Consider the following 27,416-nt stretch of genomic DNA (forward strand, 5'->3'; position numbering starts at 1 on the left):
GAAAGTGATACATCTGTGGCGGGTATCTGGGGGACAACTCACGCTCAATGATAGGGGCTTGCAGCTTAGCTGCTGCAGAATAGTGGTCGTATTGTTTTCCTCACCCTGCGTCCCACGGAGGTGCTGGGGCGGGGTGGGGGAGGGGGAGGGGGTAGGCAGACAGGAAATCAATTCCAGAAAAATTTTAAGTTGTGTGAATGCGTGTGGGGTGTGTGAGTGTATATGTATATGTGTGTGTTTGTGATCTAAATTCAAGTTTAAACGTGTGAGAAAGTTTCAGATGAAGCCAAATCTAGGTCAGGGGTTGGGGAGGGGGGGGGGGGGCGTAGAGAGAAGGCGTGGTTGTTGTGACGCATTATTTTGATAATTTTTCTGTTTTGCAAATTATGTTTAAATTTTATCTTTATATTCAACATGTTTTTTTTTTTGTATTACCGTTGTGTAGGGAGGTTAAGGGGGGTTAAGGCTGCTCCAAAAATCTGGAATGTCAGATTTTTAACTCGTGACTCAGGACTGTATTAATTTTTTTAACTCGTGACTCATGACCCGAGTGACCAATGCACGTGATGGTCAGATAGAAAACATGGCTGAGAGTGAGCAGCTCAATGGGCCATTTGACCCGAGAAAACGGAGCAGATTGGCACACGATACGGACTCCAACAAGCCGTAGATAAACTCAGGGCTCAAGATAGGCTCACTAAAGATGGCTCAAGATGGCTCACTAAAGATGGCTCAAGATGGCCCTGAAATGATGGGTTGCGCGTGTCCGCAGTGACTGACCACGTGACCTGAGACTTTATGAATATTTGATGTGAAAGGCATATGAGCGTGATGGGCATTGGATGAAATGGCACCAGGATGTACTCGGCAGATTGTAGGACATTTCGATGCTAATCAGGACATAGGTTTATGCTGGTAGGACCATTGGCGACACTAGAGGGGGGGGGGCTTATAGAGGGGGAGGGGAGTTGTATGACTTCATTAGAGGGGGAGGGGGGGTGTATGAATTCATAATACGGGGGTAGTTTGTGTTGTATGACTTCATTAAAAATCACGTTTGATTATTGACTTTACAAAAGTGACTCTTAAGTTGGGCTGATTAGGTGGGCTGATTAGGTGGGCTGGTTAGGGGGGCTGGTTAGGTAGGCTGGTTAGGTGGGCTGATTAGTTGGGCTGATTAGGTGGGCTGATTAGGTTTTCAGATTGACTTAATTATTTATACTTGCTCTTGACTTAAGTACTTATATTGAAACTTGACTTAATCAACGCACTTGGAAATAAATACGTTTGCAAACAAACATAAAACAAGTTTAGCTCATCAATTCTCCTGATATTCATGTCAATCTAGCTTTAATAAAAGGCCAAACTCCCTCCCCCCTCCTGTAATGAGATGAAGATGCAGCACTTCCTGTTTACCTCGCTGTATCTCTCCACATGATTGGGTGGGGGGGGGGGATCACTCTGAGAATGATGAAAATGACTTATGTCCCCGAGTGTCAGCCCGAGGGTGGGGCGGCCCCTATCTTAATTAAATCTACATCCTCCTTACGTCATCATTCCCGACCTGTGTCCATAAACCCCGCGTCTGTCATGTTGCCGGCTGGGTAATCTTGTCGCGGCTGGGGGCAGCTTGACCAGCGGTCAGTGCGCTAGCAGGACGGCTCAACGGGCCGCACACGTCTCTCACTCCTGATCGAACTGCGGCTCATTGGGCCGCACACACCCCTCAAACTCTAGCACAACGTGCGGCTCAAAGGGCCGCACACATCGTTCGCCGTGGCTCGTAATTAAACGTTGGAAAATCCACTTCTCGATGTAATTGCCTTCAAGAATATTCTCTTTGCATAGCAATTTCTCACATAGCTTTTAGACGGGCCAGTATAATTAGAAGCAATGAATGGAAAGAGCCGCCCGCCCCTCCCGTAAAGAGGTAGTGGCACCCCCCCCCCCCTCCCCCCCTCCCCACCCCTAGCTTGTTTGCTCCTGGGCACAAAAACCACGAATTGCAAGAAAATTGGCGCGAAACCGTTTTAAAATCACTTTATTTTGCGTGAGTGTTACCCAGGCTCGATAGCCACCGCCCCACCCCCAGCCACCGCTCCCCCCACCCTTAGCTTTTCCCACCCCACCCTTCTCAGAGCCCCCAAGGGATAAATATAGAAAATGACAAGAACGGGAGGATTCGTCAAATTAGAGATGAGCATTTGGGCCCGTCTAATTGTTTCAAGAGAAATGTTCTCATTAGCATAAGGGCGGTGCCACCGTCAGGTCGCTGTCTGACTGTCTGTGACAGATAAAACATAACTGACTAAAACATGGAGCTGACTGTGACAGATAAAACATAACTGACTAAAACATGGAGCTGACTGTGACAGATAAAACATAACTGACTAAAACATGGAGCTGACTGTGACAAATGGAACATGACTGACTAAAACATGGAGCTGACTGTGACAGATGGAACATGACTGACTAAAACATGGAGCTGACTGTGACAAATGGAACATGACTGACTAAATCATGGAACTGACTGACCGTCTAAGACAGATCAAATCTGACTGACAACAACATGAAGTTTGAATGTATAGTATAATATGTTGTGTGGGTGGTGTTGGTGTGTGTTTATGTGGGTGTTGGTGTGTGTTTATGTGGGTGTTGGTGTGTGTTTATGTGGGTGTTGGTGTGTGTTTATGTGGGTGTTGGTGTGTGTTTATGTGGGTGTTGGTGTGTGTTTATGTGGATGTTGGTGTGTGTTTATGTGGGTGTTGGTGTGTGTTTATGTGGGTGTTGGTGTGTGTTTATGTGGATGTTGGTGTGTGTTTATGTGGGTGTTGGTGTGTGTTTATGTGGGTGTTGGTGTGTGTTTATGTGGATGTTGGTGTGTGTTTATGTGGGTGTCGGTGTGTGTGTTTATGTGGGTGTCGATGTGTATTTATGTTGATGTTGTGTGTGTTTATGTGGGTGTTGGTGTGTGTTTATGTGGATGTTAGTGTGTGTTTATATGGGTGTTGGTGTATGTTTATGTGGGTGTCGGTGTGTATTTATGTTGATGTTGTGTGTGTTTATGTGGGTGTTGGTGTGTGTTTATGTGGGTGTCGATGTGTATTTATGTTGATGTTGTGTGTGTTTATGTGGGTGTTGGTGTGTGTTTATGTGGATGTTAGTGTGTGTTTATATGGGTGTTGGTGTATGTTTATGTGGGTGTCGGTGTGTGTTTATGTGGGTGTCGGTGTGTGTTTATGTGGGTGATGGTGTGTGTTTATGTGGGTGTTGGTGTGTGTTTATGTGGGTGTTGGTGTGTGTTTATGTGTGTGTTGCTGTGTGTTTATGTGGGTGTCGGTGTGTGTTTATGTGGGTGATGGTGTGTGTTTATGTGGATGTTGATGTGTGTTTATGTGGATGTCGGTGTGTGTTTATGTGGGTGATGGTGTGTGTATATGTGGGTGTTAGTGTGTGTATATGTGCACGTGTGTCTTTCGCCCACTGGTGTATGTGAGTGTCTGAAACACATCAACAAAATTATTGTTTTGTATGACTGCACCATGTTATATATGACTGCACCAGTTTATATGACTGCACCGGTTTCTGCACCGTTCACATTTGCGCGTCAAGTTAACCCCATTACCGCCCAGCGAGCGCCATTATTCTTACTTTAACACTCCAACTCCCGACGCTGTCGATGTTTTATTACTTACATCTTAACCCTCTACTGGCATTACACAGTGTTTTATTACCTACAGCTAATCAGCTCAATCGTTTAAGCTCACAGCTCAGGGGCCGCCATCAAAAGATGAAGCGACCTAACAAGACCTACGTCTGACACGGGTGTGTCCAACACAGCCCTTAACCCCTGGACACCCGGCATTAGCTGCGGTTGGTGTCATGGGTACCATAAGCCCAGAAAACGATCATATTTTATAATCACGTGACAGAAACGCTTTGGGACACTGTAGTTTCGTACCTCTAGGCGAGCTCAAATATGAAATTAATTTTATCAACTGGAGGGGGGGGGGGGGGGGGACACGACTCAATGGCAAAAAGCTGCCAGTGGCGCGGCACGCTTATCGGAGTTTCCCGTTCAACTTTGCGCGCTGATTCGATTTTCCCGAAACAGTTTGGTACTATTTGTGACATCGCTTTCAAACATTGCCATATTTGCATTTTAATGGATTGATGCGGCGTTTAGGACGTGACTGAGATGTCAAACTCGGGACAAAAATTTGCTGGAAATCTTTTAATGGAAAACTCCAGAAATCAAACGGCTTTCTTGTCATTATTCAATCAGTCCTTGGTGGTTTTACGTGTAACTTAATCAGGTGTGGGGAGGGTGTGGCTTAGGGCGCGGTCTATTACTGGTCAAATATTTGTCTCAATATTGATAACTATAATATGTATGGGATGGGTGGGGGAGGGATAAATAGTGCTTTGTGGGTAGGGGTGAGTTGGTACAACGCAGAGTTGAACACGATGTTGTTAACATATATACACATATGACGCTAACGTTAAAACGTTTCTTTGAAATATTGACTGCTCTGGTTCGAAACCACCTAAAGTAAATGATAAAGTGCCACCCCCACCCCCCGCCCCCCACCCCGGAAAGATGCCAGAATGAAACACTGCATGTATGGGGTACATATGGGGGGTGGTGGGGTGTGGTACACGAGGGGAGTGGGGTGGTGTACAGGGGGGGGAGCGGTGTCTTCCCGTCTTGCTTGTTTTATTTCCTGTTGTCCCTTATCGCCTATGATTTATTTCTGTCTGAGCGAGGTGCGGGGAGACTTTCAGAGCTCAAGCTCCGGAGCTGAAATTTATTGGCGTCCACGAGTCCAGGAAATGGTAGTGGACATTAGTCTAGTGGTGTCCACTCGCAATTTCCTCCTGCAAACACAGCAGAAACAGCGGCTCATTAAGGCGGTGACAGCATGATGTACTCGCGCCCCCTAGCGGCCGCCGGCAGCCTAGCGCCCCCTAGCGGTGGCCACACCAACAGACAAAGGCCCGACTCAGGCCGGGGAGAGACGAGTGTTTGTCCTCAATATTTTGACCAGCGCTAAAAGATGCTTACAAGAGCGCTTAGAATTATTCCTTTGTCAGGAGCCCATTATTTCTTTAGAGACAAAGAGAAGACGATCGGACGTTTGGGGAAGGGGGGTGGGGGAGGGGGGGGGAGCTCACAGACCCACTGATATGACAACCGGCATACCGGGACGTATAAGAACCGGTTAGGTGGGGGTCTCGAGAGCCGGCAGCCGGAGTATATCTACCTGCAGCCTAAAGCTGTAGTGATTGGCCACAGCTTGGGGGGGAGGGGGGGGGGGGCAAACATTGTTAGTACCGGGTCAGAGGAGCAGACGATTTCACCTCAAGGGCCGGGTGCTCTCCCTTGATGGGGCTCACCCTGCGTCCACACACCCCACACACCCATAGACTGTCACCTCATCATGTGACCATACCACCCACACACCGTCACCCCACAGACCCCACACACCCATAGACTGTCACCTCAGCATGTGACCATACCATCCACACACCGTCACCCCACACAGACCACCATCCCACACCCATACCGCCACCCCACACACATAAAACCCACACACACAAACACATGACACACATATACCACCGCCCACCACATAGACAGAACTAATTATGATCTAATTAATTTCAAAATTTCTAATTAAAAGGCTAATGACAGATAATTACATTCGGACATTGGTGTCATTAGGAGTGTTTGTGTTGGCGGGGTGAAGTGGACAGGGTAGTGTAGGCAGGGTGTCAGTAGTCATGGTGTCATGGTGTCAGTAGGCAGTGTGTCAGTATGTCAGCACGCAGTGTGTCAGCATGCAGGGTGTCAGTACCTGATCAACATATCGGCTGTCTGACCACCATGTCTGACGGCCACCCCCCCCCCCTCTAAAAAATCTGCAGCGCGATGAATCAACATGGCGCCGTGAAATTATGCCAGTCCTGACACAATAGCAGGACACAATCAAAGAAAAAAAATGGCGGCATTAATAACAAAAGGCCCCCACGTGACTGTAATAAAGCACGCGGATAAAAATCTGGAATTCTCTGACATAAAACAACGAGATCTCCCCACACTATGCGGTATAAAACAACGAGATCTCCCCACACTATGCGGTATAAAAACAATGATCACTCCCTGCTACGGCGCGCTAAGGAAACATAAACTGGACGTTCTTGAATAAATTAAACAACTCACCCTTTTTCTGACGTCATTTTACACAGGAGGGTATGTGGGGGTGTAACTGGGAGCACCCCAGTACACTCCAGGGGTGTGTAGATGTAGTTTACAGCGCCCCATAGAGGGGTGGGTAGATGTAGTTTAATGCGATTGTAGGAAAAAAAGTCACAGGAAAAAATAAACCGGGAGTGATCTCCCCTAAACTTTCTCGAATATTCTTATATAAAATAACAGGGGATGGGAACTCGGGCTATAGACATGATTTTAATCCATTTTAAATACTTAAAGTTTTAAAAATAGAATAAAATCTCGTAGACAAATTAATTGCACACCAAGTGAACGTGAAATAAAAAAGCGCTTAATAGTGCGCAATATTATTATTACTTTTAAAATTTACATTAGTTTTTTGAGAAATCGGAAGTAGCGTAAAGTACTACTTCCAGTCAACGGAAATGACTCAAAATTTGACAGAAGGTAGAGAATTAGATCTTTTACTTACGTATGAAATTTCATTTATCTATCTGAAATAGTACTCAAGTTATAGGCTTTTGAAAAATTCAAAGTAGGAAAAGTACCACTTCCGGTTATCGGAAATCGCTCAAAAGTTGATACGGATCTACGATTTTGATTAAATACTTATATATGAAATTTCATCAACCTAGCTGTAACGGTACTCAAGTTATCGTGTTTACACACTGACACACACACACACAGACACACAGACATACGGACAAGATTGCAAAATTATGTTTTTCCGTATCAGTGAGATGCAAAACGTCGAGATTTGCAAAAATCTCGATTTTTTTTTTTTGCACGATTACAAGACTTTCTCTATACTTCGTATATACGAGAAAGTAAAAACACAGGAAAAAAAAACACAGAAAAAAAGTCACAGGAAAAAAAGTCACAGGAAAAAAAGTCACAAATATATATTTGCATGATATTTGTTAATACTTGTATGTATTAAATATTTAGAGAGTGCAACTTAGCTTAGGATTAATTAAATGTGATGTAAATTTAGAGAGTGCAAATTAGCTTAGGATTAATTAAATGTGATGTAATGTGTCTAGGCTGTATAGGAATTTTTATAATTCATCTAAAAATATTTATTATGAAGTATGTAGATTGTAATTATTTTAAACTTAAGATTAGTAGCATTTAATAGAATGCTCCAAAGTCCACGTTTTCATCGTGTTTTTTTTAAATACCAATATTAAATTACCGTGAAATGGTAAGTTCATCTGACTTGCTGCCCTCAACTCATGGCAACAATAGTTATGATTAGTTCAACCACCTTTACTACCCACATTTATCACGCTCATGACATAACAAAACTTAAGATCAAAACAGAAAGCCGACAAGGTTCAAAGGCTGTCGATGACGCATAACGTCAACAACACAAAATATGTTCGGACAATGCCTACTGCGGAGAGGCCGACCAAAGAATAGCCTACGGAAAATGTGCCTAAATGTCTTTTATAATTAACTTTTCTACCGCGTATTTAACTAAATACATAACAAATGTTGAGATTGATGTGTTAATTATCTTAGAGTATTTTTACTTACAATTGTTATAAATCATAATGCTTTTAACCTCCATAAATAATTTATGCTATCAAAAAATACAACCCACAACAATGAACATACAAAATTTTACAATTCTTAACAAATTAATAAAAATATTTCTAAAAAGATTTTTGTGACTTTTTTTCTGTGACTTTATTTCTGTGACTTTTTTTCCGATAAAATTTTTCCACTGTGACTTTTTTTCTGTGACTTTTTTTCCTAGCAAAAACTGTGACTTTTTTCTGTGTTTTTTTTTTCCTGTGACTTTTTTTCCGTTTACCTTTAATGCGCCCCTAGAGGGGTGGGTAGATGTAGTTTACAGCGCCCCTAGAGGGGTGGGTAGATGTAGTTTACAGCGCCCCATACAGGGGTGGGTAGATGTAGTTTACAGCGCCCCATACAGGGGTGGGTAGATGTAGTTTACAGCGCCCCATACAGGGGTGTGTAGATGTGGTTTACAGCGCCCCATAGAGGTTGCAGAGCGAGGTGTAGGGTTAAGCACGGATGCTGCATATGTGACACCAGTTTCATGTTTTAGTGATAGCCACGTCGGAAAGTTTCCTACAGCTGAACTGTCGGAAAGTTTGTGTTTCTCGTTACTAATGGGCTTTACTAAATGACAGGGGGGGGGGGGGGCGGGAGGCGTGAATCATTGGTGCGGGCCCTAAGTAGGGGGAGGGGGGGGGGGCTCACGGTCTGGAAAGACAAAAGAAAGTTCGTGTGATCGTTGAATGATCACGTGACAAGCATCTGACAGCCGGATATTACGTGACAAGATACGCCCCGATGATGTAAACAAGCACGTGATGTGTGGCCGGACCACGTGACCGGCTCAAATAATGGACCAACACTTCCCGGGAGGGGCGCGTCCGGCAGACGACTGGGGAGAATTCCGGAAATAGTGCCGGCACTGCAAGTCTTGTGGCAGTGTGGGTTGTGTGAGAGCTACGTCATTGACAGACTTTTAGGCGGTGTGGGCCAGATTGTGTGACGTCATTGACAGACTTTTAGGCGGTGTGGGCCAGATTGTGTGACGTCATTGACAGACTTTTAGGCGGTGTGGGCCAGATTGTGTGACGTCATTGACAGACTTTTAGGCGGTGTGGGCCAGATTGTGTGACGTCATTGACAGACTTTTAGGCGGTGTGGGCCAGATTGTGTGACGTCATTGACAGACTTTTAGGCGGTGTGGGCCAGATTGTGTGACGTCATTGACAGACTTTTAGGCGCTGTGGGCCAGATTGTGTGACGTCATTGACAGACTTTTAGGCGGTGTGGGCCAGATTGTGTGACGTCATTGACAGAATTTTAGGCGGTGTGGGCCAGATTGTGTGACGTCATTGACAGACTTTTAGGCGGTGTGGGCCAGATTGTGTGACGTCATTGACAGAATTTTAGGCGGTGTGGGCCAGATTGTGTGACGTCATTGACAGACTTTTAGGCGGTGTGGGCCAGATTGTGTGACGTCATTGACAGACTTTTAGGCGGTGTGGGCCAGATTGTGTGACGTCATTGACAGACTTTTAGGCGGTGGGGGTTGTGTGAGAGCTACGTCATTGACAGACTTTTAGGCGCTCTGGGTCAGATTGTGTGACGTCATTGACAGACTTTTAGGCGATGTGGGCCAGATTTAGTTGCAGTGCATCACGTGACCAAGTACTTATCTGGCCACGTGATTGGTCCAATTACTGCCAACCCCCCCTCCCCCCTCATGTCAGCTCAACTTAGGCAGACGTCAGTAGAACAGTACTCGATTCCTAGAATAGTACTCGATTCTTATCTCTTTAAATAACGAACACGACCACACACAGAAATATCCATAGCTTCCAACTAGCGCATGTTTGTTGGAGTCATTTGTTGGATACATTTGTTGGATACATTTGTTGGATACATTTGTTAGATACATTTGTTCTAAACATGTGTTCGATACATGCAATTAAACCAATCTCTTTAATGTGCTCATTAATTAAGTCATACTTGATGATTTTGCCTTAACTATGAACAAAAACGGCATTTGAAGCAACTGGGATGGAATTTAGACGTATTGATACAACAATCCTCCAACTATTATAATAATATTTTAAAGCAATGAAATAAGTAAAAAAAAACAAAAAAACTACGAACATTTTCAGAAAGCGTTGGTCGCTAAACTGTTTCAAACCTTCCAAGTTTAGCCCAACGATTGTTTCTATTTTTAGCTAAAAACTGTGCAACATCCCAGCGCATGTAATTAGTATGATTATAAAAGTTTGAGTATTTGTTTAATTAATGAACGAATGGCCTGACACCCAGGCGCCAGACTTTCGTAGAAACCTAATCCTGCTTGGCCACAGGGTCATCACGCATAAATTAATTACCGGCCACCAATCACAGCTCTGAGTTCCATCATCATTAAGGTCTGGACCAAACTCTGGCACCAAGTTCTTGTCCCGACATTTGCATATTTGGTCACTCGTCTCTCACCGCCCCACCCCCGGGGAGGGTTGCTCATACAGCCCGCCATTTGTCCACGTCCACGGCCTTGACAGCATATCATAGCACGGCCTTGACACCATATCATAGCACGGCCTTTACACCATATCATAGCACGGCCTTGACACCATATCATAGCACGGCCTTTACACCATATCATAGCACACATGCACGCGCCATTTGTATGCTCGCGACATTTGTATTCTCGCGACATTTGTATGCTAATACACGAGGGTAGGCTGTGGACGGGGGGACGGGGGGGGGGGCTCTTGAGTACCGCCCGTATCACCCAAGACATTGGGGATAGTTCTAGGGATAAAAATATTATCCTAGTGGTTTGGTGATCTAGGGATAAAAATATCCTAGTGGTCTGTGGTCTAGGGATAAAAATATTATCCTGGTGGCTTGATGGTCGAGTGATAAAAATATTATCCTAAAAGATTAATCAGTTAAAATCTGTTTGAACCTATGTGCTATAAATAGAGCTTGTAAGTAGGTCACTACCTTCTCGTCTTCTTACTTGCCAGCTAGTATTATAAAACCAAATTTAATATTTTTTTATTAAATTGGGAAAAAATATAATAGAAAAGTTACTTCCGCTATTGATAAGTTATTTAAAAATCGTAAACAAATATCACAATTTAAAGTAGGCTATATTTTTCTTTAAGCTAGCCTACATATTGTAGTATATCACTTTAAATTGTGATATTTTTAAAAAGAAGCCTACAGTTTGTTCTCACTTATTTGATAATTGTTGCACGTGGGTACCCTTGGTATTTTAAAATTTTAAAGCAAGGCCTAGAAACCAATAGCCGCCATGTTGTTTTTTGTTTTGTTAATTATCGATGTGAATCATGTTTAGAACAATTAATTTAGTTCGAAAATCAATCTCTCCCTGGCTAACGAGATTTCGAATTTCAAATAAGAAAGAACGACACTTACAAGTCCTACCAAAATCGCATTTCGAACCTGCCAAACATGAAATTTAAATAATAAAGTTTGCCCTGCCTACAATATGCAGTTTCAGACATCTGCAACAAACAAAAGGTCAACAAAATAACTTAAAATTCTTCTCCGTGCAATTTGAAATAACGTTGCCAAAATGTGCGTCAAACAAACGCCTCTACCAAAATGTGCGTCATTCAAACGCCTCTACCAAAATGTGCGTCAAACAAACGCCTCTACCAAAATGTGCGTCATTCAAACGCCTCTACCAAAATGTGCGTCAAACAAACGCCTCTACCAAAATGTGCATCATACAAACGTCTCTACCAAAATGTGCGTCATGCAAACGCCGCTACCAAATTGTGCGTCATACAAACGCCTCTAACAAAATGTGCGTCATTCAAACGCCGCTACCAAAATGTGCGTCATACAAACGCCGCTACCAAAAACTTTCAGATTAAAAGCAATCAATAACAAGCCTACCCATCTCCTAGAAATATAAATGTTATTTTTAGAGTTGACATGTGACATCCCACGTGATAAATCTATTAATATCTCAGCTTCCCGCCCTCACCCCTCACCCCCCGAGGCGGACAGATGCGAGATATTAAAGAATCGTTCTACAATAAAGTAACAGTTACTCAAGTATCGATACTACTATGGTCAGTTTCATGTTGCGTTAAATCGACATGAAAATATCGAACCATAGATTGTTCGATACTCAACTCATTTATCTAGAACAAACAGCTACTGGACCTCAAAGTTTTTAAAACCTGCGACTTGCAAACGTTTCTACAAGCTACCAACTTTTAATAGTCTGCTTCTTGTTTGAGATCTATAGCACCAATGATTTTATGTCGCACTCTTTGTTTTGTTTAATAAAACAGTCAATATTTGTTTCGATTTATGATTGCAATGTTTTGGGTGTACCCGCAGATATAAATAAAACGGTTGCAATGTTTTGGGTGTACCCGCAGATATAAATAAAACGGTTGCAATGTTTTGGGTGTACCCGCAGATATAAATAAAACGGTTGCAATGTTTTGGGTGTACCCGCAGATATAAATAAAACGGTTGCAATGTTTTGGGTTTACCCGCAGATATAAATAAAGCGATTGCAATGTTTTGGGTTTACCCGCAGATATAAATAAAACGGTTCTATGATGGAGATGAAATGTGTTGGAAAGATGTGGATAGTATTGGGTCAAAGAGTCAACGTCCGTCAATCGGACACAGTGATATTAGGTCAACTTGATTGGTCAACTTGACTGATCAACAAACAGCCTGCATAATTTGTTAGACCAGATACACCCCCCCCCCCCACGTAGAACCAAGTGTAGAGATGTTGTGTACTGGGTCTGTAGACGCTGTCTGCTGTCACGTGACTAGCACTTGAGCCCGTTAATTAGTTCACTCATTAATTACTATTGGCCATTCAATGCATCTAGTAACTCATCACGTGTGTCTAGCAAGCATGTGTACATAGTTCTTTAACACAGCGTTCACACTTGCGACAAGTACACATGTTGCAACAAGTATCCTATACATGTTGCGACATGTACACTATACATGTTGCGACAACTATACTATACATGTTGCGAAATATACACTGTACATGTTGCGACAAGTATACTATACATGTTGCGACAAGTATACTATACATGTTGCGACATGTATACTATACATGTTGCGACAAGTATACTATACATGTTGCGACAAGTATACTATACATGTTGCGACAAGTATACTATACATATCTAGAAAAAAACACTTCGCCATAGGTTAATTTTATCAGAACATGTATAAGGGATGGGGGGGGGGGGGCTTCTCGCTTATGCAAATAGTATACATATATAATATACATCACTCCTACATAGCTGACCTGCAATATAGCCTGATCCAGCAACACAATCGTTGTGTCCTACAGCCATACCCTTACAGCAGAATGTTACCCTACAGCCATACCCTTACAGCAGAATGTTACCCTTAAGCCATACCCTTACAGCAGAACGTTACCCTACAGCCATACCCTTACAGCAGAATGTTACCCTACAGCCATACCCTTACAGCAGAATGTTACCCTTAAGCCATACCCTTACAGCAGAACGTTACCCTACAGCCATACCCTTACAGCAGAATGTTACCCTACAGCCATACCCTACAGCAGAATGTTACCCTACAGCCATACCCTACAGCAGAATGTTACCCTACAGCCATACCCTTACAGCAGAATGTTACCCTACAGCCATACCCTACAGCAGAATGTTACCCTACAGCCATACCCTACAGCAGAATGTTACCCTACAGCCATACCCTTACAGCAGAATGTTACCCTACAGCCATACCCTTACAGCAGAATGTTACCCTACAGCCATACCCTTACAGCAGAATGTTACCCTACAGCCATACCCTACAGCCATACCCTACAGCCATACCCTACAGCCATACCCTACAGCCATACCCTACAGCCATACCCTACAGCCATACCCTTACAGAAGAATGTTACCCTACAGCCATACCCTTACAGCAGAATGTTACCCTACAGCCATACCCTACAGCCATACCCTATAGCCATACCCTACAGCCATACCCTTACAGCAGAATGTTACCCCGAGGGTTTGGTTTATTGTTCGGATGAGGGCTAAGATGGTGATGAGGGGTGATGTGATGGTGATGAGGGCTAAGATGGTGATGAGGGCTAAGATGGCGATGAGGGCTAAGATGGTGATGAGGGGTGATGTGACGGTGATGAGGGCTAAGATTGCGATGAGGGATGATGCTCATAAAAACAGTTCAAAAGGGCGCCAGTTGTGTCAGGCTCCCCAAACTTTACAAAACATTGAATCGCACCCCCCCCCCCCCCCCACCCAAGGCAGAAAGACGGTTCAAATCCTGTCAGATTAAATCATATTCAACAAACACGTCTCTGCACGCGCATGTTTGTTCATCAAATTGGCCGGCCACCCTCCACATTGGCCGGCCACCCTCCACATTGGCCCCTGGTCAGTAATTAAACAGAGAAACAAAGGTTGTCCATTAGGCGTGCTATCCATTACAGCCTCCCCCCCCCCAATCTAGCATTCAGTGTCCCCCCCCCCCCCCCACTAACTTTTAGCCCCCCCGCATGAGCGTAGTGAACACGCACTCTCTCATTCCCCAATTTGCTTAACAATTAAACGTCATTAGCAGGCCGGCAGTGGTCTAGTTTTTACTAATTTGAAATCATGAAAGAAAAACAAGAGGTCTGGGTTGGTCCAGGGGCGGGGGCAGGAAGGAAGTGGATCCAGGGGCCGCTACCCTGCTGGAGACAGGGGAGGTGACTGCGGGAAGACAACTAATTGGGGTCTTAATGACAGATGAAATTTGAAAGAATCAATGCTTTATGAAACTAGGACACGGTGGTTGGATGGAGTGGGCTGCTTTTTTAGCTGAGCCTGGGGCGAAAGTATGGGTGGGGTTGGGCTGGGGGGGGGGGGGGGGAGGGGTGGACATGACATGATATTTACATCTAACACACCGTTGGTGGGAGAACATGCATCATCACGTGGGCTGTTTACTGTGCATTTGGATTTATGTTGGTTTGGTGCTAATCACAGTACAAACAAGTCCCAGGAGCTAAAAGTACGAAACAAGTCACGGGAGCTAAAAGTACGAAACAAGTCCCAGGAGCTAAACAAATCCCGTTATACAACTCGACTTTACTGTAAGGCAGGCAGGCGGAGCCTGTAGAAAGAGGGCGGGGGGGGGGGGTAATTGGTACCTAAGCTGGTGCCCAGTGTTTCTTCCAGACTTTTTTCTCCGGGGGTGCACTTGAAATTTTCGGGGGGGGGGGGGGGGGGCGGACACTGTCAAAAGTATATATTTCCTATATACATTCCATTTCGTTCGGGGGGCGGTAGACTTTCTTCGCCCACCCCCCCCCCCCCCGAAGAGATGCGTGGAAGAAACTCTGCAGGTGCCTGGGTTGTCCGGTGGCTTTGTAAGACCTTAATCATAGCTCTTTGACAGGAGATGAACTCTACTTTACCTGCTTCCAAGACTTGAATATTACAAATTAAATTTTAAAAAAAACATGTTGAATAAAATACAATGGAATTGGAGAATGAGGGGATGAGGGGGGGGGAGTGGGGGGTGAGGGGGTGGGGTGACCTTATTGTATATTTCATCCCAGACTGATCTCAAACAGAACAAAAGCTTTTTTATCGACGGTGATAAACGTTTGTTGTAGGTCGATGTATTTATTGACCAATCACAAGTCTTGTTACATTACAACAAAGGCCATGTTTTCAAATATAGGAAGCCTTTCAAGTGGCTTTTGTTCTTATGTCTGTCTGTGTGTCGGTGTCATCTATGTGTGTGCCATGACGCATGTGTTTTATGTGTTGGTGACCTTCATATGTGACAATAAAACATTTCTTTCAGTGACGTCACGTATCTGGGTGGTCAGGTATTGCCCACCTGTGTGTTCACGTGACGGCTATATTTAGAACAACAGGACCGAATAATCTTGTTCACTTAAGCTATCAGAATATACACCATGTCGAGATGTGTACAGGTCAACACACTGACCAGATGTGTAAAGGTCAACACACTGACCAGATGTGTACAGGTCAACACACTGACCAGATGTTTACAGGTCAACACACTGACCAGATGTGTACAGGTCAACACACTGACCAGATGTGTAAAGGTCAACACACTGACCAGATGTTTACAGGTCAACACACTGACCAGATGTGTAAAGGTCAACACACTGACCAGATGTTTACAGGTCAACACACTGACCAGATGTGTAAAGGTCAACACACTGACCAGATGTGTACAGGTCAACACACTGACCAGATGTGTAAAGGTCAACACACTGACCAGATGTGTACAGGTCAACACACTGACCAGATGTGTAAAGGTCAACACACTGACCAGATGTTTACAGGTCAACACACTGACCAGATGTTTACAGGTCAACACACTGACCAGATGAGTAAAGGTCAACACACTGACCAGATGTTTACAGGTCAACACACTGACCAGATGTGTACAGGTCAACACACTGACCAGATGTGTAAAGGTCAACACACTGACCAGATGTTTACAGATCAACACACTGACCAGATGTGTAAAGGTCAACACACTGACCAGATGTGTACAGGTCAACAAAATATATGTGTACGTGACAACGAACGAAAACAAGAAACAGATATGTGTACATATCGACCAATGTATTCGCCCTGACCTCTTACAGCATGTAATTGAAATGTAAGATTCTCTGCTTCTAATCGCTTCTAGAATCGTGTAAAAATTGGGAGGTTTTTCTAAAGTAAATTGCCCAAAGGAATTTCAACATTGGCGTGTAAATTAATGCAATCGAACTGCGGCTCAAATATTTTTGGGGCGTCATTTGGTGCAAAATAATAAAATGTTTTTTTTTATTTACCACAAGATGGCTATTAACTGACACAAACGAATGTTTTCTATTTTTTGTTCATTTACAGCGGACACATATGTATTCTGTATGTTATCTTTTTAAAGCTAGATTTCTGTATACTGACATATTCTACTGACTGCATCACTGCTGGACATATATATATGTATGCTATTTGGTTCTGTATTTATCGGTTTCAGTAATTAGATTTAGGAACGACGCACCCCTACAATAATGTTGATGGAATTATTGTCAGGCCAACAACTGTACCAGCTGACTGGCTCTGTTTTACGGGCCATGTGAGCCGAGGGCCATAAAACGGGCATCCAAAAAGGGGAGTGAAGCATGTTTGAATGTAAACAAGGCCCCAGTGAGTGACTTCTCCTGACGGTAATGTGGCCCGGGGGAGCGGCCTGATGGCGGGTGATCCCCCCCTTAACGCCGCCTGTAATGAGCGAGGTTATTTAGTACACGTCTGCAGGCCCCCCGCACAAAGGCCTGCACTTTTATTTCAGGCGCCATAAAAACTAACACGTCATCGTATGTCATCGTCTGCTCAACAATGATAATTGGATGATGATTAAATATGATCTTATGACCTGCAGTTGCTGACCAATGGTTCTTCCCTTTTTAACTTCTACTTCTTTTAGAAATTGTGCGTGTGTGTGTGTGGGGGGGGGGGGTGATTTTTTATTGAATTTGTTTAAGCCTGCCTACGATAATTATCCTTGGCCTTGTGATGTCAATGCTATGGTCAATATTTGTTTAGCCAAACATTTCTAATATAAAAAACCCCACTGGACGCTTGATGTCAAGTCTAGTGGACAATGGTCAGCTGACAGCATAGCACGTATCTAATTTATGGTGCCAAATGTCACACTTCTGTCTTAACGTGGACAAAATTATAGGAGAACATAAGTGACACAACACAAAATACACGGTACACAAGTTTAAACAAGTGTACATTAGTGTACACAAACCCAGTGCACCAGAGTACGTACACGAGAGAAAGTGGCCAACAAAATGTATCCAGACCCTCTTCTCTCGGCCATCATTTTGTTGGCCACAAGTCGCTCAACATAGCGTCAGCATCTGGGGGAAGACGGTAGATAATTTATCTGAGAAGAAAGGGCAGATAACACGAGACAAAGAGCAGATAATTTAGCGCGAGAAATGCCGTGTGGCCGAGTGCAATAAACACGTGGACCTCTGAGAGAGCCACGCTTGACTGATTGTTTGGGTAAACACGTCACGCTCTGTTTGTGTGCCGGACACGGGGACCAGGGGGGGGGGGGCTGTACCCTCAACACGGGGTCAGTCCTGATTCATTTGGGGGGGGGGGTCAGACCTGATTCATGGGGGGGGGGGGCATGAAGTCCTTTTTATATTAATTCATTTGCACTAATGTGGTAGACATCACTAAACTGTAAGACATCACCAACGTTCACACATCATACGCTGCTTGACTTCAAATAAAAGACGGACACACCGACGGACACACAGACTGGCTGACAGCACATCAGACATTTACCCCCCCCCCCCCCCCACCCAACACAGCATGAGACGCAGGTCGGACACAATTGAAATCACCGGTTGTATAATCTCCGGGGTCGATGACCTCGAGGGCTGATAAAAACTGCACGGACCGAACCAAATGTGGACATCAAACATCCAGGTCAGCTGGTGCTCATGTTTTTAAAATGGCGGGGTTCAGCTCGCTTCCTGTCACGTGTGCTTTATGGGCAGGTGAAATTCTAATTCTTTTAATGGAATTGTTTCAGGGTTTTTAACGTGCATTTTTTAGTTGCTCGAATTAATGTGTGTCATTAGATTGTACTCACAGTAACTGCACGATCATCAACTTACTTCCTCATTCCTGCCTCCTACCCCATTAGGTGGTCCATCATGCCTACCCTATTCTTTGGCATCCCATGCCCTTCTCCCTTATTCTCTGGTCACTCCTGCCTCCCGCCCCTCAATCTGTGGTCACTCCTGCCCCCCTACCCACCCCCATACATCAGGTAAACATCGGGTCAGTTGTGTTAGGTCTCCTGTCTGCTACAGATAAACAATGGAGAGTGACATGGTCAACACGCATGCGCGGTGAACCGCTATGTACTTTGGGTTTGTGGGTAGTGTTAGCCTGTAGTAGGCTGTTTCAAACACATTAGCTCCGTTTACACGAGTGTAAATCATCACTTGTTGGCACAGTTTACGCTGGTGTAAATTGTGACCCGTCGGATTCGAACCCAGACCTCGTCTGTCAGTGTACTGTAAACGTGTGGTGATCTGTTAGGTGACTGGTCGAGTCGCTTGACCAGTGCCATCGCTAGTACAGGGTTGGTGTACTTACATGTAGGCCACAGGGGGCAGTGGGTGGCCACAGGGGGGCAGTGGGTGACCACAGGGGGCAGTGGGTGACCACAGGGGGCAGTGGGTGGCCACAGGGGGCAGTGGGTGACCACTGGGGGCAGTGGGTGACCACAGGGTGCAGTGGGTGACCACAGGGGGCAGTGGGTGACCACAGGGGGCAGTGGGTGACCACAGGGGGCAGTGGGTGACCACAGGGGGCAGTGGGTGGCCACAGGGGGCAGTGGGTGACCACAGGGGGCAGTGGGTGACCACAGGGGGCAGTGGGTGACCACAGGGGGCAGTGGGTGACCACAGGGGGCAGTGGGTGACCACAGGGGGCAGTGGGTGACCACAGGGGGCAGTGGGTGGCCACAGGGGGCAGTGGGTGACCACAGGGGGCAGTGGGTGACCACAGGGGGCAGTGGGTGACCACAGGGGGCAGTGGGTGGCCACAGGGGGCAGTGGGTGACCACAGGGGGCAGTGGGTGACCACAGGGGGCAGTGGGTGACCACAGGGGGCAGTGGGTGGCCACTGGGGGCGGTGGGTGGCCACAGTTCTGAAGATGATTGCATCCCTATTTATCGAGCGTTTAATGTCATCGGCCACATTCAGGGACACAGTAAGGTGTATTTTTTTGTGAGGGAGTGTGGGGGTTGTGTGGGCACTGCATGTTCGGTAGGTGTGAGTGTTGGGAGATCCCCTTCCCCCCCCCCCCTTCCCCCGCCCGTGGGGTGTGTGAGATGTGTAAGACATTTTTTGAGCTGAGTAAACTAGCATTAGTTCCCTGACGGGGAAATACTCTGAGATTGTGTGCAACTATGGCTAATCAAATTCGGATGTTCATTTTTTAAAATAATTGGAATGCCCGGTAGCAACCTAAAAAACATGACGCCCGAGGTTTGACGGGAATGGTCGGCCTCACCGTGGCTGGCACTGAGGACACCCGCACATAATTACACGGCTAACCTCATCCTGGGCCGGCAGATTCCGGCCATAGATCATGCCGGGCCCTCCCACGCCCGGGGGTGTGTATTACAGCGGATTATTCCAACGGCGACGAGGGATTAGCAAGGCGTGGCACCGAGACCTGTACGGGCCCTGTAATCACGTGACGTCGACTTTGTTATGAAGTACCGCGTCACGCCCCGACAGCTTTGTTGTCGGACTCCGACAGTGTCGCATAACAAATCACGTGACGATGCCTTGAGACACATCAGCTTGTCAGGCTGTTGTTTAGGGCTGGGCATCGACAGGGCATCGACAGGGCATTGACTGGCTGGGTCAATGACCTCATGTCCAAGCTAGGATACGTGACGCCATAGCCTTGATACGTCACTAGCCACGCCGTTTGATGACATCACACAGACACGCCGACAAGACACGAGGACCGCTACACCAACGACTGAAGTGAAGGGGGAGGGTGTGTGACGTCACTTCCTGTAAACTGTCGCTGTGATTTTGGTCTAACAAATGTCCGACAAGATCGAGGCAGACACAGGGTCAAGCGATCAGTTGGGCCGTGGTGCCAGAAGTCTGGCAGCAACGATGAGAGATGGACTTGCATTTTCTGGGGGGGGGGGGGGGTGTAAATGTAGTCACTGAGAGGTTCGTCATGTCACGTGACTCCCCCCGATAATGACGTAACGGTTCTGATTAAATTTCCAGCGGGTCAGGCCGTGATTTAAAAGGTCTCGTACTAATCCAGCGGCCGAGAGTTGAACGAGAAAAATGTGATACATTGCCGTGATTGCGTGTACACAAGGCGGAAGTGACGTAAAAAATGGCCGGCGATTGTTAAAATAATCGACTTTAATCTGTAATGTCATCTTTATTAATGGTCGGCAAAAATGGTCGGCAAAAATGGTCGTTTATTATGTCAGGCTGGTGCCATCTCGATTGTAGGAAAAAAAAGTCACAGGAAAAAAAACAGGAAAAAAATCACAGAAAAAAAGTCACAGGAAAAAAAGTCACAGGAAAAAAGTCACAGGAATAAAAGTCACAAATATAAATTTGCATGTAATTTGTTAATACTTGTATGTATTAATTAAATATTCAGAGAGTGCAATTTAACTTAGGATTAATAAAATGTAATGTAATGTGTGTAGGTTGTATACGCACAGTAACTTTTATAATTCATCCAAAAATATTTAGTATGTAGATTGATTATGTTAAGCATAATATAAATAACATTTAATAGAATGCTCCAAAGTCCACGGTTTTCATCGTTCTGGTGTCTGTTACTGTGATGGGTAAAGTTTGATGTTTGTCTGATGTTTGTCTGATGTTAGTCTGATGTTTGTCTGATGTTTGTCTGATGTTAGTCTGATGTTTGTCTGATGTTTGTCTGATGTTTGTCTGATGTTTGTCTGATGTTTGTCTGATGTTTGTCTGATGTTTGTCTGATGTTTGTCTGATGTTTGTCTGATGTTTGTCTGATGTTTGTCTGATGTTTGTCTGATGTTTGTCTGATGTTTGTCTGATGTTTGTCTGATGTTTGTCTGATGTTTGTCTAATGTTTGTCTGATGTTTGTCTGATGTTTGTCTGATGTTTGTCTGATGTTTGTCTAATGTTTGTCTGATGTCTGATGTTTGTATGATGTTTGTCTGATGTTTGTCTGATGTTTGTCTGATGTTTGTCTGATGTTTATTGTATGATGGGTGTCGAGTTGAGGTCACTACCAGATAAGTCTCACATCACCGCGACTACCAACATCCTCACCCTACCAAGACTAGCTACCAACATCCTCACCCTACCAAGACTAGCTACCAACATCATCAACCTACCATGACTAACGACCAACATCCGCTGGACTAAATTTAGCCGACTTAATACTTGCGGTATGACGACATTACCGCCATCATTCTCGTCACTTGTGACGTCACGTCCAAAATCTGATGACCTTTCTCAAAATGTAAGAAGCTCTCAATAAGAAACACGGCGAGCTATGATCTCCCCCCTCCCCTCGCCACCCCCCTCTTCCTGTCTGAGTAGCCGACTCTGTCAGCTACGCCCGCAGCAAGTGAGGGACCTTATTAGGGGCGGCCCTGTGTTCAAGGGCTCTCGTCTTGTTCTCCGGGGTGTCGCTTTGTCTGTTGGAGGGCTCCATTGTTCGGGGTAGTAACGAGCCGCACTAATGGCCCAGTCGGCTCTTGTATTCTAATGACTGGCTCATGGCCCAGTTGGCTCTTCTTTTCTAATGACTGGCTCATGGCCCAGTTGACTCTTCTTTTCTAATGACTGGCTCATGGCCCAGCTAATGACTGGCTCATGGCCCATCTAGTCAGTGGCTCATGGCCCAGTTGGCTCTTGTATTCTAATGACTGGCTCATGGCCCAGTCGGCTCTTGTATTCTAATGACTGGCTCATGGCCCAGTCGGCTCTTGTATTCTAATGACTGGCTCATGGCCCAGTCGGCTCTTGTATTCTAATGACTGGCTCATGGCCCAGTCGGCTCTTGTGTTCTAATGACTGGCTCATGGCCCAGTTAATGACTGGCTCATGGCCCAGTTAATGACTGGCTCATGGCCCAGTTAATGACTGGCTCATGGCCCAGTTAATGACTGGCTCATGGCCCAGTTAATGACTGGCTCATGGCCCAGTCGGCTCTTGTGTTCTAATGAGTGGCTCGTGGCTCTCCATGTAGGACCCAGACTTACTTCAGCCATCGGCGTCTCCCAAGTCCGGAGGCTGTGGGGCACGACGTCAGGTCACCTACTGGTCGATAGAAATGGGGGGTGGGGGGTGCTGGTGGGGGGGGGCTGTAGATGACACACTGTTTTTTTTTTTTTGTTTACAAATACGAGCCTTGTATTTCACAGTGAACTGTCGTCTGCCTACAAGTTGGTGCTAAAATATCTTAACTCAATCATAACAATTGTTGATACATCGACATCCTTCAACTTGTTCGATTAGTGCACCTTAACCCACACTGCAAACTTATCATTATCAACCTAATTATATTAAACTAGTTACTAGATACATAGGTAATCATTGCTGAATGACTGCGATGGGATAGGCTTTAGGGTGAAGCGATCACTCGATCAGTCAGGTGAGATGATGTTAACATAAGTAAATCAGTCAGGTGAGGTGATGTTAACATAAGTAAATCAGTCAGGTGAGATAGATCTAGTGTTAACATAAGTTTACAAATCTCACACGGGATAATATACGTATGTTAGCGACATAGAGTCGGCTCAATATTTATCGTACACTTTTTTTGTTAATGTATTGTTTCTTAAAACTTAAGTATCCATTTGTATTTTATATTAACCCTATCTAAAATGTTTAAATCTAGAGGTAAATTTTCTAAGTCACTATAGTAATAAAATAACATGACCGTCGACCGGATGGTAGTTCATGAAATATCTTGAATACACCCTAACGACCCGCGCTGTTGAGATTCTGTCCAGAGAGAAGATGTTGTCTTTTTCTTGCCTGAACTACATTTAATTACCAAACATTTGTTTTTCTAAAGGCTTTTATGCTCGTGCTGTTTTAGAATTCCATGTTTTTCGTCTATCACTAGTAACTAGGTCAACTAGTAACTAGGTCAGCTAAACAAATTCACGTGACCTCCTTTTTTTTGGAATTATTTGTAAAAGCATTGTCAAAGTCATCAGATACGTCTTTGGCAAGGTCAAGGTGAGCGATAGTGGAAAGTGTAAGACAGAGGACAGGTCTATGATTTGATTTTTTTAAAACTAAAAAAAAATTATTTGGTGATGTTAAGTAAAGGTTAATCCATGCTGCATCTATTGACCGAAGGTCCTGAATGGCGTAATATTGGTGGGTGGGTGGGTGGGGGGGGGGGGGGGAGACGACGACACAGGTGCTTGGTTGAAGTAATGTATGTGGAAGAGTAGTGGCGTGAGGTGGGGGTGGTAGAATGCTCTAGATATGCTCAGCTGATGACATGGTGCAAACCATATTTTCCCCCATCTTGTCCCTAAATTCAGAACTTGCATGTAACCTATCTTTAACTTTAGAAAAGTGACAGCCCAAAAGTTGTCACCATTCAGTCACAGATTGTAACCTTTCCATCCGGGTCACCACGTGACAGAGCCTCAGCAACACCAAACGCTGGCGTCGGACTTGTAGGTTTTTTACAACATTCAATTCAATCTAAATAAACCCATCATTTACTGACATTCTATTTCGCTCTACAAAAAAACGGCCAATATATTTTGTGAATATTTTTCCTCTACCAAGGGAAATAAATGCAGCGGAGACACCAGTTACATATAGTGGTCCAGTTATTTTTATCGCATACATTTCTAAAGGCAGAAAATTCAATTTCAGGGGATGTAATCGTGTGGCAGTCTTCAAGGGGAGATAATTGCGACGATTGCGCAGGGTCACGGGGTCAAATTAGGTGTGTTGTGAGCGAGACATTCGCTGGGCAGAGTTCGAGGGGAGAAAACCCAGTGAATAGATGTCGTGGACATTGATCCAGAGTTATCGCTCGCTGCTCGCCGTGATGGGGCCGGCTAGGTCAGGTTGACCGTCTTATTAGCGGCATTAGTTGGTCGTAGTGTCCAGTCACTTAAATATGACCTAACACTGACATATTCCTCCACTTGACCAGTCCCTGACATATCTAAATCTGACCAGTCCCTGACATTTCTAAACCTGACCAGTCCCTGACATATCTAAATCTGACCAGTCCCTGACATTTCTAAACCTGACCAGTCCCTGACATATCTAAATCTGACCAGTCCCTGACATTTCTAAACCTGACCAGTCCCTGACATATCTAAATCTGACCAGTCCCTGACATTTCTAAGACTGACCAGTCCCTGACATATCTCTACCGTCTCACCTGACGGATGCCGGCCATCTCAAGATGCGCCCCCTGCTCTCCCCGCCCGTCTCAAATAGCGCGAGATTTCTCGTGTTTGTCTCCAAGTTTGCACCGGACGTCCTAACCTGTCGGTATTTGTCGGCCCGTGGAGGGGAGGGCGAGGTGGGCACGATCCTGTGTTTGTGCCGTGTGTTTGTGTTTGGGTGTTTGTTTGTGTACAGAGCGAGGCCGCCCGGTCTGTGTGTGGACATGCCGGGGTTAATTAGAGAAATATTTGACATCGGAATGCTTTGAGCCTCTGTGACCACTGGGCAATAACATTTTTTAAACCGATTCAGATGCCTTTGTAGTCTTTTGTACCGTTTTCTGTTGTACTGGCACTTTTGTATCGTGTTCTCTTGTACTGGGACTTTTGTACCGTGTTCTGTTGTACTGGGACTTTTGTACCGTGTTCTGTTGTACTGGCACTTTTGTACCGTGCTCTCTAGTACTGGCACTTTTGTACCGTGTTCTCTTGTACTGGGACTTTTGTACCGTGTTCTCTTGTAATGGGACTTTTGTACCGTGCTCTCTTGTACTGGTAATTTTGTACCGTGTTCTCTTGTACTGGGACTTTTGTACCGTGTTCTCTTGTACTAGAAGTTGAAGAACGTAAACTGAAATTAACTTTAGAATACAAAATCTGCCAGGTTTAATGGTTTGAACATTACGGATTTAAAAAAAAAACTCGTACATTGCCGGGAAAACAATTACTTTTGATTTTAAAATAGTTTTAGTTTTTGTAAAGAGAAATGTTTTTTCGGCGTTAAACATGGCTTAGTTTGAAAAAAAAAAGTGGATTGGCTAAAGTTTTCGCCAGAAGAAACAGTGTGTCAGTGAACCAATAAACGGCGGGGACATCAAGGCAACTATGACATCAATTATTCACCTAATCAAGGCCGTCAACTCTTCTCAGAGAACACTATTTTATGGTCATTACGATCTTCTAATTCCCGAGTCCCCCCCCCTCCCCACCCCTTTATTCCCCCTCCTCAGTCTTATCGGAATGGTCTTTTAAATGACTTTAAGGATCAAACTACCGACCTAAAAAGGTTTTTGTAATTGAGCCAGATCATGCTACCCACCCCCTTTACCCAATCATGTATCCCACAATCTTATAGTTTATGTTTGTCAAAAAAAAAACGGATACAATATGAAACAAATTAATTTGTTCTGTCCAAATATTTTTTTTCTTCTTAGAAACAAATTTGAAAAATGAGACCCGCTGTAATGTTAGCGAAATTGTTTTTTATCTTTATAAATTTGGTCTTAAAAAATCTAATTATCTGGCCAGTTTAGTAGGAGATAGGAAATCTAAGAGGAGTTATCGTTGCTGTTATAGGAAAATGGCGGCTACCGATCAAGTCAAAGATGGGGTAGGGTGTACGTTTATGTGACGTCTAGAATTGATAGAAGGCTTGGCGTTTCTTTGGATTGTCTAGAATTCTGAATAGGGTCCGCGTTTATTTGAAATGTAAATAGAAAGTGATCATTATTTAAACGGTTTTATGTAAATTAGCGGCGAGGTGGAAGAGGGGTGGGGGGGGGGGGGGGTCGACCTGACGTGCCGGCCTTCAGTTAACCTCCCCGGTCATATATTCACGGCTAAGTCTCATTTTGTTCCGTTTCCCTGCCGGCTTCATTACCGGCTCTAATTTAAGCTATTATTTACGCGCGCCGTAAAGCCAGCGGGAAATTGATTTTTAAAACCTCATTCCATAACGTGACCAATTTTCTTCCTAACTGAAGGAAAAAATCTTTTCTTCCTACTTCCGCAATATATAACCACGCCCCGTCCGTCATGCGCACCGCGGGGAAGCAATAAAACTCCGTGGGGCGGTCTCAGTAATATAGGGCTGGGTCAGTTACACTGGTCCATCTACAACATCCGTATGTTCATCTACTTCTACTACAACTGTATGTCCATTTACGACAATCATATATCCATTTACTATATACGTATGTCCATTTACATTATATATATGTTAATTTACACCATACATATGTCCATTTACTACATCCGTATGTCCATTTACGGCAGTCGTATATCCATTTACGGCATCCGTATGTCCATTTACACCATACATATATCCATTTACACCATACATATATCCATTTACACGATACATATCACTCTTTACACCATTCCTATGTTCTTTTATAGCAGTATTACACACACACAAACACTTAACATAAACACATCTATATTAACAATAGATGGCACGTTTTAAACATTCGTAAATTTAAAAAAAATAGATGTTCATTTCAATTAGTTACAAACATTTCTTCCGTCTAGTATATGGTCATCAAATCCAGACCCTTCCCATCAGTCCTTAGTAGGTATGTGACGTCATCAAGGAAAGACCCCCCCCCTCCCCACCGTTTGGCCAGGTCACAAGAATTAGAGCAGCAGTTTTTACATTTAACCTTAAAGTGGGTCAGGCTATAGGATCAATCAGTGAGTCCAGTTTCATCAGGGCAGACGACAAAGTAAGTAGTTACTTCACTTACTGTAGACCCCGACTAAAGTAGCGCATAACATTGTATTTGGCAGTCTCTGTCTGAACCCCCCCTCCCTCTCCCCACCATCACAAAACATTGTCATTGGCAGTC

At 44.6% G+C, this 27,416-nt stretch overlaps 2 protein-coding genes across 2 annotated transcripts in view; one reads left to right on the forward strand and one right to left on the reverse strand.

The window, feature by feature from the left end:
- Positions 1–18,959: 18,959 nt before the first annotated feature.
- On the reverse strand, positions 18,960–19,535 carry LOC131949774 (splicing factor 3A subunit 2-like). Its single transcript, XM_059311721.1, has one exon. The coding sequence runs from the start codon at positions 19,533–19,535 to the stop codon at positions 18,960–18,962; it is 576 nt and encodes a 191-aa protein (XP_059167704.1).
- A 3,432-nt stretch (positions 19,536–22,967) lies between these two features.
- The window catches only part of LOC131949812 (uncharacterized), a 72,467-nt gene continuing 68,018 nt past the window's right edge, over positions 22,968–27,416 (forward strand). Inside the window, exon 1 of the mRNA XM_059311798.1 lies at positions 22,968–23,012. The gene's annotated coding sequence lies outside the window, so the exon portion shown is untranslated. The remainder of the gene's footprint in view (positions 23,013–27,416) is intronic.

The sequence above is a fragment of the Physella acuta genome, unplaced genomic scaffold, assembly GCF_028476545.2.
Source record: "Physella acuta isolate Inbredline_101_S28 unplaced genomic scaffold, ASM2847654v3 ptg000714l, whole genome shotgun sequence".
In the NCBI taxonomy this organism is placed as follows: Eukaryota; Metazoa; Mollusca; class Gastropoda; family Physidae; genus Physella; species Physella acuta.

Excerpts from the sequence above, each read along its gene's own strand:
- LOC131949774 (XM_059311721.1), bottom strand. The coding sequence starts at position 19,535 with ATGCAATCATCTTCAGAACTGTGGCCACCCACCGCCCCCAGTGGCCAC.